General features: G+C 30.4%; 2 protein-coding genes across 3 annotated transcripts; both read left to right on the top strand.

The window, feature by feature from the left end:
- Positions 1-7,704: 7,704 nt before the first annotated feature.
- On the top strand, positions 7,705-13,670 carry LOC107008334 (ubiquitin fusion degradation protein 1 homolog). 2 transcript variants are annotated; one of them, XM_015207324.2, is made up of 10 exons: positions 7,705-7,787; positions 8,344-8,390; positions 9,376-9,453; positions 10,014-10,038; positions 10,128-10,160; positions 10,277-10,398; positions 10,482-10,612; positions 11,949-12,169; positions 13,034-13,290; positions 13,396-13,670. In XM_015207324.2, exons 2-10 carry the CDS (start codon positions 8,388-8,390, stop codon positions 13,477-13,479), a joined length of 954 nt encoding a protein of 317 aa, XP_015062810.1. In that variant the 5' UTR covers positions 7,705-7,787; positions 8,344-8,387; the 3' UTR covers positions 13,480-13,670. The 2 variants fall into 2 exon arrangements, with proteins under 2 accessions (XP_015062810.1, XP_015062811.1); XM_015207325.2 differs by lacking the exon at positions 7,705-7,787 and adding an exon at positions 7,868-7,999.
- A 295-nt stretch (positions 13,671-13,965) lies between these two features.
- Positions 13,966-14,718, top strand: LOC107013339 (30S ribosomal protein S31, mitochondrial). The gene has a single exon (XM_015213272.2). It carries the CDS (start codon positions 14,180-14,182, stop codon positions 14,450-14,452), a length of 273 nt encoding a protein of 90 aa, XP_015068758.1. The 5' UTR covers positions 13,966-14,179; the 3' UTR covers positions 14,453-14,718.
- Positions 14,719-15,585: the final 867 nt, after the last annotated feature.

Raw genomic sequence — 15,585 nt, 5'->3', positions numbered from 1 at the left:
CTATCAATTAATCAAGAAATCTCTCAATCGATAAAGGTATTTTTGAATTCATCATTTATTTTGTAAGATTTTTGAATCACACATTATGTTGAATTTTCGGATTGTGTGTATTGAGGATTTTCCATCATTTTTAAAAAAAATTATGTGAGTTTGTTAACATATTCATCAAATATTTATGTACTTAAGATTTTTAGTGTTTAAAATAATTTTTGTCGATCTTTTTTTTATGATTTGTTTTTATATTTCAATTTAGTAGAATCCACATAAACATTTAGGTATTGAGTTATTTCGTAAAAGTATTTGAAAGTATTTTGAATGTTCTGTAGTTTGTAGTCAAATTTTATTTTTACAAAGTGATAATCTAAATACAAACCCGTATTTTGATTATTTAAAATTGTGAATGAATACGAAATCAAAGATAAATTAGTCGGTATAAACATATAATGAGCAAAATAAAATACAAAACTATTTGACTGATGCAATTAGAATGAATACACATATAATGAATACATAAATAAACTGTATTTTGGTTATTTATAGTTGAGAATGAATACGAAATCAAAATATAAATACAAAACTTTATGGTATACATTAGAACGAATACGAAATCAAATCTGAATACAAACTTTATGGTATACATTAGGACAAATACAAAATCAAATCTAAATACAAACTATTTGGTATACAAAGTGATGTTGGAAATAAATAAAATAAAATACATATACAAGATGGATGAATACATGAGTATTGTATTCTGAATACTGGAAAATTTCTTAAAAGAAGATACATAAACTTCATAACCTTAACATGTTTTAGCCAAATAACTTCATAAAATTTCAGACATTTTTAAAGATAAATTATAATTTCATAACGTCAAAATGATGCTTTAGTAGAATAAACTGGTTCAAATATGATAATGTATGGTAAATAAACGTGTTTAGAAACCAAAAAGATTAAGAAAATTGAATATTGAATTTTTAGAACAATGATGACAGGCGTGTCTTTTAGAACATGGTGAAAGAAGAATAAAGAGATGAAAGTGGGTGTATTATGATAAATTCTCAATTACTTTTCTGTTTTTGAATTTTTGTAACTGATAAGATTTTTAAGCAATTGTTTCTTTTTAATATTTTTCTCTCCCCTTAATTTCTCTTTTCTGTTTTTAACAATTGTTTCTTATTTTTACTAAATATTGAAAGTATCGACAATAAATCCTATTAAATGTCAAATTCTCAAAAATATTTAATAAATTATATCTCGTATCTCTTTAGATAAGAAACAAGTGGAGTAATTGTCATCATTTTTTCTACTACTTAAAAAACATATTTCAAGTGAGATAATAATATTCACTTATAAATTATAGTTTTTTTCTTTCAAATGAAAATTATGTTCAAACGTAATTACTTTCATAAATATTTTCATCTTGAACTCCAAATATTTAGTATTCATCAACTGTAATACTTTCTTTAATTCCTAACTACTTGTCCATTATTGAATTTACACACTTATTAAGAAAACAATTATTTATATAATGAGTTTATTATTTTATTCCTTTTAATTTTTGAAGTAGATTAAAAATTTAAGATTTTCAAGAAATTGTACCTTTTTCAAAGTAATTAATTGAGGGTATAATAGGTAAAATTATTTTGTTCTTTCTTGATTTGTCAAAATGGACAAGTAATTACTTATCTACTTTTCCTTTTTTAGTTGTACCCAACTACTTTGTCTACTTTGACAAATCAAGAAAGGACAATTTTTTAAAACTTATTCCATCCTCAATTAATTAATTTGAAAAAAATAAAGCTTCTTAAAAATCTTACGATTTTTTAGTTCACCCACATTGTAATTAATATGGGTAAAATGATAAACTAATTATATTCATCATTATTTTTTCAATATGTGTATTAATTTAAAACTAGACAAATAATTAGAAACATAAGAATAGTTAACAAAAGAATAAGAACCACATTATTATTGCAGCAATTATTGGAACGCTTATTATAACTTGATAGGGGTGCTAGACTATAGTGCAGACAAAAACACAAATCAATAGACAAATGAAATAAATTGTAAGGCAATATACATTTTATAATTGATGATAAATCAAGAAACAAATGAGACGATGGCCCATAATGGCGTAAGCAATCAGTTAAATATAAATAAAAATAATAATGTAAGGTAATACACTTCTTAAAAAATATTTTTATTACACGTGGTACATAGAGATTGGAGAATGAAAAACGATAAAGAAGAAAAGTTTTAAAAAACTGAACCCCATAGCTGTTTTTTTATGCAAGAGACTTTGAGCTTGTTATTGGGTAAATAAAAAAGATATTTTAAAATACATTCTTTTAAGTAAAAAAAATATAATTCTGTGATATTATTAGATTATGACAATAGTCGATAAAAAGACGAATTCAAAAAATTAATTCTTTTGAAACCAACAGTGTATCGAGTTGGTTCAACTATACTACAAATGGAGTTGTATTTATAGTAAAAAAATATATATATTTTAGACATAGCTGAAACAAGACTAGTATATCATATATGGTTTCTTAACAATTGTACTGTGCAACAAGAATTAGTTAAAATATTTTTTATTGAAAAAATATATTGTATATAAAAAAAATTGTATGAAGTATATAAGTTATAAATTACTTTCCGTACATATATTTATTCTTCAACATTCTTAGAAAATTTTTTACATAACGGTTGTCAGGCAACAAATATTTTTCTCCAGCTACCATATTGATAAATCATTTGGCTGAAATCCTCTTACAAATATGATTAATTCCATTTATATATTCTAGTTATATCAAATATGCTTCTTAGGTTGTTACACATAAAGGACCACAGTAATGAACAATAATAATATAGACAATATAATTTATAAGTAGAGTTTAAAAGAGCTGGGTGTATTATTCCTATCCACACTTTATGAGATAGGAAAGTTGTTTTTGACTTGAGCAAGGATCAAGTTTTGACCGGATTTTTTGACATTTGCACACAATGGCGGACTTCAAAATTCTCGTTCAGGAATTCGAAAACAAAAGTATAAACGTATATGTAAGCCAACAAAACGAAATTTCAAGGAAGTAGTATATAATTTTAGTGGCATACCCTTAAATTTTTTTGGGTTTGAAACCACGCTTTTAGCATGTTTTGTAAAATATAAAAACTAAAAAAAATTGTAAAAATCCAGAACTGAAACTGAAAAAGAAAGAATATTTTTTGGGGATCTAAAACCATGCTTTTAGCATGTTTTATAAAATAAAAAACTAAAAAAAAGGGACCTACTAGGCTATACGTTTCAGTTTGTCATTTAGGAAATTCAAATTATATATATCCATATAAATATAGAAATTACCTTATATACGCCGTATAATTTTATAGAGGAGGTTGACTGCGTGGATCCGCCCCCATTTGCACATATATCATAGTAAAATAGAGTTGATAGTGCCAACAATAAGTCCATAAAGAGCCAAAGCTTCAGCAAAAATGAGAATGAGGATCATCCTCGTTGACACCAAATTATGACCTTTCAAATTATAAATTAAATATCTTATTTCTTTAATTTTAAATAATTAATTTTATAAAATTTAAGATATTTATTTGTTATATTTTTTGTAATTTTGTCATTTTAAAAATAAAATATATGTTTTTATATAATTATATATATACAAGTAATACAATTTATAAGTATTCAAAAATCATCTCAAAAAGATTTTGTATATTAGTATTAGTTAGTCAATAGTTATTATTTTTTGAGTTAATTATTTTATTTTATTAAAGATTAAGAAGCTCGTTACTTAGTTATATTAATTCATTTCATTCACTTTTCAGCCAAATTCACTTATTAACTCAAATTGATTACATATTAAATTTAGCATTTTCGAGTTCAAACAACGTCCTTTATTTATCACGTTTGTCACTGTTTACAACAATAGTATAAATTTTTTGTTTTGATGTTCTGATGCCACTCTTTCTATGCTTTCTGTATATGTAATGCATGTGAAATCAATTTAAGTCAACTTTGAACTCATTCCTAGTATTTCATCGAGTTGAATTTCTTTGAGTTAGCCGCATCGGTGTTCGAGCGAAAGGGAAGATGAAACACAGGGCAAATGAAAGCTTAATATACAAGAGATGAAGGTAAAATAGGCTGATATATCTCTCATATACATAGATTATACTCAATATACACACAGCGTGACAGAGACGAAAAATGGGCCAAGACCCAATTTTTTGCAAGGCAGGTCCAGAAAGAAGAGAAAAGGGTTGAGGCCTGACTTATTTCAGCAGGACCCATTTTAGAATTAGGACAAGTTTGGGCTGCCAAACCCAACAAATTGAATTTGGGCAAAGAGCCCAAATTTTAAATTATTCCTTCATTCCTTTGTTATTATTTGCTTACTGTTATTTGTATATAACACTAGCTTTATTTTTTTAATATAAATTTAAGGGAAACTTTCACATATAGCCACTTTAAAATAATTAATTACTCTCTATAGCTATAGTTTGACAATTACAATTTGTAGCTACATGTTATTTGGAGGAGAGAGGCAAGCGAGACTGGGGGAGAGAGGAGAGAGGCAAGAGAGAGGGGGGAAAGAGTGGGAGAAAGGTGAATTGTATATGTATATTGGTTAGATAATTGTATATTATACATATGTAATTGATATATGGAAAGAGAGATTGGGAGAGGAGGAGAGAGGCAAGAGAGACTGGGAGAGAGAGAGGAGAGAGGCGAGCGATATCGAGAGAGGTGAGAGAGAGGTGAATTGTATATCTATATAATTGTATATTATACATATAACATTTGTATAAATAGCAAGCGAGATAGGGAGAGGGAGGAGAGAGACGAGCGAGATTGAGAGAGGTAGGAGAGAGGCGAGTGAGAGAGAGAGGAGAGTGGGAGAGACGTGAATTGTATATGTATATAGGCTAAAAAATTGTATATTATAATGTTTATTTGTATATCCTGACGAATTATACATATACAAACATGACTAATCATACAATTTCGAAGTCAGCCCACGTAATTAATGTATAATGTTAGCGCGAGTGGTAATTATAGCAAACTATAACTATGATGAGTAATTAAATAGTATAAGTTTGTTTATCCGCGTAATTTTTTGCTAAATTTAATTATATCCCTTCACGAGGAACCTTTTATGTTAATTGAATCTTTTAAGTGTTTTTACTTGATCTGAAGTAATTTTGATAAAATATAACTTTCTTTTTAAATTATTTCAAACGTGTTAACTATTTCTTTTCAAAGAATTTCAAATGTCTTTATAAACTTGCATTATTTTTTTTCAAAATCAATCCAATAAATGTTTTTCAAGTCGTAGAACAACTACGTGTAAGCGGATATTTTTAAGGGCCTTAAAAACTTTCTGGGAGTGTAAATAAGAACCCCATATCATTTTTCTCTAAATATTTTAGGCTTGATTTTGTTAAAGTCTTTAAAGTTAAGTTTCTCAATTTCTCTTACAAAATTAGGTGGCGACTCCTTTGAAAATTAATTTTTATCTTAAAGCTGGATTGATTTTAAAAATCAATTATTTCTCTTAATATAAAACAATCCCAAAGCTTAGACTGTTGAAAATTAGCCCTATAAAACAAAGAGTTGTTAAGTACATTTCTTGAGCTATGAGATATTAATTAGTCATTAAAAATTTTTGGATTCACATTAAGGAATTTGAGCTAACCATTCAGTTCAAAATTTTAACTCGAAGAGATTATTATGTTAATAACATTTTAACATTTAAATATTTCTTTACTTGATAAGTATATATTTATCTCTATTTGTTTTCATAAAATTTTTCATAAGTAATTCAATTATATTTTTAAAATAGTCAATATTTTTTTAAATTCGTCGATCAATCGCGTGTTAGCGGATCATTTAAGGTGCTTAAAATCTTCCTTAGAAGATTGTTTGAACCTATTTATTTTAAAGGTTTTGTTTCAAATTTTTTTTTAACGGTCGAATCCTAAAAATTAATAAATAACTAAGTTATGAAACGTTTTAAACTAATTTAAAAGTGGGTCTTAACAACTCATATATAAATATATGATCTTATTAACAAATTTATAATGATCATATTAATATTATAAATTACTAATTCTTTAAACGTACAAATATATATATAAGGCAATTTAGTGAAATATGATTTTATTGTGTTTTTTAAATTAAAATTTAAATCTAGTTGAAGTTCATCTCTAAATTTTCTTATTGCATTCAAAAGTTGAGTGTTAGTGGAATGATCTCTTTACTACTTTAGATATTTGATCTCTCATTGTTGATTTTATGATACCTTTTAAACGACAAAACTATTTTTGAATGTGATTTTAAGAAATTTCCTATATTGCTTGTATAGTTTATTTTCTTACCATCATACAATGAACAATAAAGATACAAATGAAGAATATTTAATTATCAAGAAACAATAAACGCTATGTATAATGAATTTATTTTTATGATAAATCATTAAATTTTCAAATTTATGTTACAATGATATATTTTGAGAAATATATACATATATTAAAATGAATCATCCACGTACAACGTACTTTATATATAGCAAAATTTATTATGAATTTGATAAATGTAATATAGCCTCTTTCTTAATTTTAACACCACATAATACAAAACAAAAAATTTTGATAAGAAAAACTAACAAGACCAAACGTTCTTCTGACTTTTTCTTGTTTTATGTGCTTCTTTTCTTTATGAATCACATTTACTTGGGTGATTTACATAGAGTCTATTATTTTAAGATTTAAATATTCATATTCACATTAGTTTTCATAATACATTTTTAATCATATTTTGAGTCTGGGGTATCTTGTACCAATGAATGTTTAATTAAGCAATAACTTTAAAGGGTATGACACATCACAATTTCTAAAGGAAATCAAAACAATTGAAGTGTTTCCTTTTTTGATTAAGTCAAGTTTAGATTTTTCAACTCAGATTCATTAATAATGTGTTGGATATATTAATGATATGTGAAAATCTTTAATACATGTGTATGTTTATTCATATACGTATATACTTAATTGGATACCCTGATAAAAATTAATACATATTAACTTAACTTAATAATGTGTCAATACATCAATAATTTCAATTTGATCCAAAAAGTTTTTTGTTTCTCTCATCTTTTCCTCGTTAAGGTTTATCACAATTACTGCATAAACCTTCTTTACATTTTTAACAAATCACATACTTTCTCTTTTATTCGTCAAGGTTGTTACATTTTTGGATTTTTAAATTTAAGCAACTAAAAAAACTGAAAATTGCAGTGGTAATTTTCATGCCTTTTTCGAGCAACAACAACAAATTAACATTATTCTCATTTTGAGAATCACTAGCCAGGAAAGAAAACTCTAAACTAATGGAGCTTTACCTTGACTTTCAAAAACTAGAAGACAACAAAATATGAATTCTATCGCGAACGCATGACTTTGAAAAAGATTAAACAAACACAAATCTCAAATTGTAAATCTTCAATAATATATGGATCAAAACATAAAAAGTGGTAATATATTATATATACATATATATAATTATTCGAAAGTATTACATGGTACGGACTAGTAATGTATGTCTAATAAGGTAATTTAACCAATTTACTTCCGGACTCAATATTGGCCCATATCCGGAATTCGTCTTAGTGGGCCGGCCCAAAGATATAGAGCTTTCAGCATCAAATTCTTGCTCTTCTTTTCTTTTTCTGCACGAATTCCTCACATTCTCTTTCTCTGAAGGAATCGAATTTGTATGTTTCTCTATCTTTTTCTCTCTGAATCCCCACCCCCCCTTCTTTTCCTGTATGATTCTAAGTAGACGATGAAACTTTGTACTTTTTGCGATGATTGTGAAACACGAATTTACTGAAATTGGATGAGTTCTAGTCTAATATCACAGATCTCTGCAATTTTTGCAAGTTAGATAAATTTTTCTTATTTGTTGTTGGAATAATAATTCAAGGTTGGAATAATAACACTAAGTTGTTTGTGATTTGTTATTTTTGGTATTTAATTAATTATGTATAGTTAGTATTTCTTTTTCCTAGTTCATATGGAAATATGTTTTCTAGTCTTAGTTTGATTTGGTTCTTACTATTATAAATGGGGATGTTGTAGTTACTTTTCAATATACAGAAAATATTAGAAGATACAGAAACACGCATACAAGAAAAACTTTTGAGGTTATAAATAAAATAAAGGGTTGAACTTGCGATTGTGTGCTAAATTTGCTGTAAAATCTGAAATAGTACAAAACTATGTGTATTTTTAATTATGTTCTCTTTTTCTATTACTGTTCTTTTATAGGTTAGCTGAAACAGTTGAGTTCGGGGTACTCAGAGGCAGAAATCATGGTAAATTTTCTGTTTTTTCATGATTAATATGCAGCAGAAGTGTTATTGATTATCGTTATATACTCCCATGGTTGTTCTGATTATTTTTTTTTAGTATAACTTAGTAAGACTATTTTAAGAATAGAAAGGACAGTCTGGTGCAATAAGCTAGGGCAAGGGTCAGGCCATATAGGATTTAGCGGAAGTTGTGTTGTGTTTCTGCTAGAGGCTGTTTTAAGAATATCATCTAATAATTTGTTCCCTTGAATAAAAGATGGAATTAGATCATGACTGAAGTTATACTCAGGGGTTTCTTAATTTAATAAGAGCTGAAGATTCAAGTGCCAGCTTAGGGAGCATCGAATTTGTGTATAGAATGTCCATCTGTAGGGGCTCACTTCCACCTTTTGGAAAAGAAAACTGAGAAAAGAGGAGGAAAATGATCTTTATGGTAGTTATGAGACAAGAGTGCATTAAATTACAAAAAGTTTGTTGTCAATTTCAAAAGGGCATGGACAACGGTTTCTGAGAGTCATCGGTTGTATATTTGGTTCATACACTTGAGCAAATATGGATATTATAGAGTCCCATTGATGTTATTACCAATAATACACCAGGATGAAGTAACAAAAAATATCCCTTCTCCAAAGAAAACGGGCTTGTACTAACATTTACAGGCTCATATCCTGTCTCCAAAGAAGCTGTGTACACTTGCAACAGAAGTTAAGTTTTGTTTAGAGAAGCATACTATTGAGAGCGGACAGCCTTTAATTGGAACTGGCTAAACTGACTTGATATTCTTTTAGCTTCCCTAAACACAGCCAATCATTAAATACATATACCTTCGAAGGGGCATTTCCTTTGTTGAAGGCAGTGATCTTGTTTATTTGTTTCTGTTTCATAGCCTTTACTTAAAAGACTACCACTAACCCTATTGACATATATCTGTGTCATTAGTGTTGACTTCATTTGTCATTATTGGTACTTTTTTATTTGTGATTTGCAGTTTTTTGATGGATATGGATATCATGGACGATCATTTGAGCAGACTTACCGGTGCTATCCTGCATCTTTCATTGATAAGGTTGGAATGCTTTTGAAAAGACAAACTTCATTTACTACTCTAATCTACTGTGGTAATTACCTGTGATGGTTTCACCAAAATTGTCTCATTCCTTTAGCTTCCATTAGATTGTCATGCTCACGAAATTTTGCTTAGGTCATTTTAATTTTTCATTCTTCTAATGTAGGTCTATGATTTACTTTGAGATAAATATCTAGAAGAGCTTTCCTCAAAATTTATTTTTAAGTTTCATTACATCTTATTTCAGCTGGTTGCATCATTCACATTTTGTTGTTTAGAGAAAGGGGTTGGGGAGTGAATGAATTTTCTTTTATTAAGGTGAAGAGGGAACAATTTAACTGTTTAGTAGTTCTTCTTGGTATAGTTGTACGCTGAAAGAAGTCTTTTTTTTTTACCTATATGCTATATATATGTGGTGGGAGATGGGTCTTTTATGTGTATTAAATTTGTATTTCAGATGTTTGTCCCACATATCACTTCTCCCACTGCAATTTATTTTGCTTGGTATTTGTTTGTGTTTTTTTCCTTAAATTCTGATTATGTATGTTCCATCTTTGCAGCCACAAATAGAAAATGGAGACAAAAGTAAGTAATGTCAATAGTTCTTTTCTGTATTTGCGGAAGGTTATTCGAGCTTTAAGTCTTATATTGTTTTTTCTTTATTTTTTTCCCAGTTATAATGCCTCCCTCTGCTCTTGATCGTCTAGGTCAGTATCCTTGTTCTTGTATCTGGGCATTTTCAGTTATTTAGATTTTGCACTTTTTCAGTTGGCAGCTGGTTCTTTTCTTAACCTTAGTCAACGTTGAATGTAAAATTTTGTAGCATCACTTCATATTGATTATCCAATGTTGTTTGAGCTTCGAAATGATTCCACGGAACGGGTTTCTCACTGTGGGGTTTTGGAGTTCATTGCAGAAGAGGGCTTGATATATATGCCATATTGGGTACATCTCATTTCTGTGTAATTCTATTTTCTTGGTTTCAGTTGACTACTGTGCATACACTCATTTTAATGTGGACCTTGTAGATGATGGAAAATTTATGCCTACAAGAAGGCGACACTGTGACAGTGAAAAATGTAACTCTTCCTAAGGGTAAATATGTCAAGCTGCAACCCCACACGAAGGATTTTCTGGATATTTCTAACCCGAAGGCCATGTAAGTTTGCTGAAGTTTTTTCCTTTTTAATAACTTTCTGTGGATCGGTTCCATTTTATGCTAGTATTTGGGTAGCCACAAATGTTTCTGCATAATTTATATAATTCATGGCACACTCAAAAGGAAAAATCAGCAAAGACAAAAGAAGTGCTCTTCACACTCTTTTTGTGGGGCATGATGATTGAGTTAAGAATTGAAACTTGTGTAAAAATGAAAGTGGGTTTAAGACTGTGGATGAAGTAATCTTTTTGAAATTAGTTAGTGCTTCTTCAAATTATAAAAGTAGGTTCCATAGCTTATTCTAATATTAACAGATTATTGAAAAAGTATCACATTTTGTCGGTAATAAGTTTACCTGACAGGTTTGGAAAAGAACATAAGAAGTACGAGAATAAATTGGAAACAAGTATAAGAGATAGTGGTCATCAAAATAGGAGAGTAGGGTGTTGTAAAAAATAAGAAGATGAAGTCAATCCATGTTCTTGGGTTAAAGAGGAATTTGAGGACAATTTGTATTTAAACATTTAGGAGGGATCACCGAGATTACATTTATTGTTGGTGTAGATAGATAATTACTAAAAATTAGAGTTTGACTAGTCTAATGCCACAATGCACTAGTTATTGTTCTTAATGAGTTAAAATCTGTCTTAATTTTAAAGTGAGATTGCTGCAGCAATAAGATGTATAAGAACTTTCTTTTAAAAATTGGGATGTATAAGAACTTCATAGAGCAATATCTCCTCTTTATTGCTGGATTGACTTTTTATGAGATGGTTTATGAGGTAAAATTTTCCTTGTAGAACTAGAATTACAAATTGGAGTGTCTTTGGAAAAAGAGAAACATTATGTTATCCTGGATTGAAGTTCTTTTGTCTGACCTGTATTTAAGTATAGAAGGAGGGCCTAGGGGAGGAGATAGAGATCCATGCAGGGAGTGCTCTTAGCTTCAAATACTTCCCCAATTAGTTTTTCTCGTTATTCTTTTACATTGAGAGAAAAGGATGGTCCAATGTAGTGGTCGAAATTTTGACAGATAAGACATGAATATATATAGTCCTTTCTGTGTTAAATTTATGAATATGCTCAGGATTGGCTTCTTGATGACCAAATTCATAGTATTACATACTTCATGCTTGAGGGCTAAGCATAGCTAAGTGAGATGATTGACAAGTAAGATTTATTTTCATTTTTTAATTTGAATTAGGAGAATTACATCTGCTAACTGGTATAACCGATATTTGCTTGTTCAGTTGCTTATTAATCTAATTTCATTTGCAAAATACCTGCATACTAATAGGAGGTTTAAAGTTTTGACTTCTTTCCTTTACTGATGCAGCTTGGAGACGACACTCAGAAACTTTTCCTGCTTAACCACAGGAGATAGTATTATGGTGGCTTACAACAATAAAAAATACTATATTGATATTGTGGAGACCAAACCTTCTAATGGAATAAGTATTATTGAGACAGACTGTGAAGTAGACTTTGCTCCCCCACTTGATTACAAAGAACCTGAAAGAACGGCTCCTTCTCGTCCAAGCAACTCTCCAGCAGAAGGTGCATATTCTTCAAATTTTCTGAAGTTAATTACTGTCTTCATAAATTCTAATAGTAGCACATATCAGTGTTATCAAAAAGCCATTTTAGGATAAAGTGAAACACCAATTGTGTAGTGTCGCCTCTTCAAGAAACCCTCATTCACAAGGAATTTTTTGTCTTTTAGCCTTAATGATGACATTGAATAGACATTAAGCAGCAAACCGCTCAACATGTTTTGAGCCTCACTTTAGGGTTTAAGCATGCCTTTGACAACACTGGACATATTGCTTACATTAGTTGATTGTGCGTGTGATTTCCTACCAACAAACAACTCCACATCTCGAACATATTAATTTTTTTTTCGGAAGTACTGATGATCACCTCCTAAAATCTATTCAAACTCTTTTATCTTATACTATTCAAATGGACAGCATCTTATTGAGACGAAGGCAGTATCTTGTATGGTTGTAGAGATCAGTTCTACAAATTCTTAATTACACTAGAGCTTGCCTGGGTATTGCAATTGCCCATCTTATGTGGTTAAAAAAGGCAGTCCAGGCCCCAATGCACTAAGCTTGCGACTTCAGTGCTGTAAATTTATGCTGTTCACAGTATATATTGTACTTGGATATCCTGAACCGGAAAACCTTTGATCAAGAATGCATCATCCTTCTTTTTTTTGTTGGACTTCTTGGAAATGCAAAATACTATGATACTTCCAGGTTGGGATGTTTGGTGATTGTTTGGCAAATTTTATTTCGCCCTTATGGTGCAGTTCTAGGACTTCACTTCTCACTCGTAATTGTTTCTTCCTATAGATTACTCGTTACTGCAGAACTTCTACACTTCTTTCTATAGCTTAATAATTCTTCGCTCATGCAGTTCAAGAGGATGCAACAGAAGTTGTTGAGCCAAAATTCAACCCTTTTACTGGTGGAGCGAGGCGTTTGGATGGTAAACCCTTAAAACAGCAGCTTCCACCTTCTTCTTCCTCTTCTGGGTCCTCAGATAAGCAAGTCAACGCTACTAATGGCGGTAAGAAATCTGCTGCTGCTCCAAGCTCCCAAAGCTCTAGTCGTCAGTCACAAGGGAAGCTTGTATTTGGTTCAAATGCAAACCGCGCTCCTGAAAAACAGAAGGTTTTATATCTCTCTATATATGCTAATAATAAGAGTCCTTTAAAAAATCTTTACTTGTCAGAAGCTTGCTAGTCTCAGCCTGTTAATGGTCTTGTTCATATGCAGGAACCTGTGAAAGAGGAACCTCAAAAGAAAGAAGAGCCCAAGTTTCAGGCTTTCTCTGGGAAAAAGTACTCCTTGAGGGGTTAATTGCGTATTAACCTTTTCTTTTGTCAGTCAAATATCTTAATTATGTGTAACTTGTTGACTATATTTTATACAATTTGATTTTCATTGCAAATGATGGAATGATGTACTCCCTAATTAATTGAGGAGCACATCCAGAAAATGGTTGGCCAACTCGATTCAAAATTTAAGAAGATTGAAGAAACTTCTCACAATCTTTGGGATTTTAAATTCAAGACGTGTAATGTATAAAATGATCATTTAGTGACATCTCCTTTAAATATATTAAAAAAGAAAAAGTAAGACACATAAATTGAAATAAAGATGACATTAGTTAGACTTTAACTAGCAACATTGACTTTATGTATATCGAAAAATCATTTTTCCAAGAAATATTTCTCAAACACAACTCTTTTCTAAAATAAATTTCGTAGTTGATTAGTGAGTGAATATATACTGTTAGCAAATTAGATAATGCCTCGCATATTGCTGAATTTATATGATTAAATCTGTAATGATAAAAAAATCATCTAATATTTTTTCAAAATTATAACCAAAACCGAAAACCTGTTAAATTCGTACTTAATGGTAGAAAAAGAAATCAAAAAGAAAAAATTTAATCAAAGTTTCTATCTTCCCCTTTTCTTTCTTCATTTTATTTTGGTCTGGGAATTTCCAGTTCAGGGCTAGGGTTTAAGGTACAGGGAACAGGGTAAAATCGGAGATGGCGATGACACAGTGGTGCAGCACAGTAGCGAGGAGACTGATGACTGTTATGGAGCAACGAATGGCATATTCATCTTCAGCTGCTCCGTCGGCCGCGATGGGAGGTCCGATCCTTTGCGGACGAGGGGACAAGAGGACGAAGAAAGGGAAGAGATTCAAAGATTCGTATGGAAATTCAAGACCTAAAAAGGAGAAGAAAATTGAACGCATCAAGGATAAAGTTGAGGTCCCCAGGTCTACACCTTGGCCTCTTCCTTTCAAACTCATTTGATTTCATTTTCTGTACCCTTCAAAAAGTTCTAGTCTTGTTTCGCTTTGCAATCCTCTGATTAGAAGATAGATTATGTTTTTTCTTATGATGAATCTGAATGTATTGACGTCTGGGCAAAATTGTGTTTCAATTGCTTTGTTTGGCCTTACTATTTGCATTCCATATGGCATTCTAGAATTAGGAGTTGAGAATAAATGCTGAATTACTGTTTCTGTTTCATAAAGGACACTGATTAATCGGTGCCTTATCAAAATCACTTTTGGTTATTTGATGTCATAACACAACTTAGCTTCACTGTGCAAATTAAGTTGGGATAAGCTATATGAATCGTAGTTTGACTATTTTTAATGACATTAACTGTCGACCTAAGGCGAAAGCTTCCTGTTTTGGGACTGTTATGGTTTTGCAGGTATTTTAGTCCAGAAAAACTGAAGATCCCGATTTAGTTATTTCAGCTACTGCTCATCAATAAATATCTAATCTTTATAGATATCAGCATCTCGGTTGCCCAAATTTGGGGTATAAGAGATACTTGTTGCTCTAGATATCCTGCAGCAAATATTGTGGGGTGATATGTATCGCTTTTCCTTGATTGATATGACTTTATGAGCTGATCTACTCTTGTGCCCGAGTTAAGATAGTGTGAGATTCAAATTAAAATATCGGCTAAAGGATATGAATTTGCTTTTTTTTCATGTTGTTAATAGTAGTTGCTTGGCTTGAAGGGTGTCTGTAGTTTTGGAACTCAGCCACTTCTGGCAGAACTGGTCTGATTATGGGTGGAATCAAACTAATCTTCGATCTAGAGAGAAATTTTTTAAGAAAAAGTTGCATAACTCTCCTTAAAATATCCTTGGGGAGGGACGGGTAGAGTTAATTGACTTGATGAAACTGCAGGAGAGTTTTCTGCAGCTTTCAACATTGAACTTAATGTTTTGGTGTGTATGATGCTGAGCAAGAGATATTCTCGCCTATTGACAGTTTATCTCATTAGATCAACTTGTGGAAGAGATTGACACCTTTCTAAAGTGACAGTCGACTGACTTGATACTCATGCTGATGCTGGAGTACATACATAATGGTGTATTCATATATTCGAAGTAAAGGCAAAAGAGTGCAATTATGCAAAAGGC

Source organism: Solanum pennellii, chromosome 1, assembly GCF_001406875.1.
Source record: "Solanum pennellii chromosome 1, SPENNV200".
Classification (NCBI taxonomy): domain Eukaryota; kingdom Viridiplantae; phylum Streptophyta; class Magnoliopsida; order Solanales; family Solanaceae; genus Solanum; species Solanum pennellii.
Note: the sequence above shows the minus strand (reverse complement) of the source record. Positions and strands in the feature narration are given on the sequence as shown.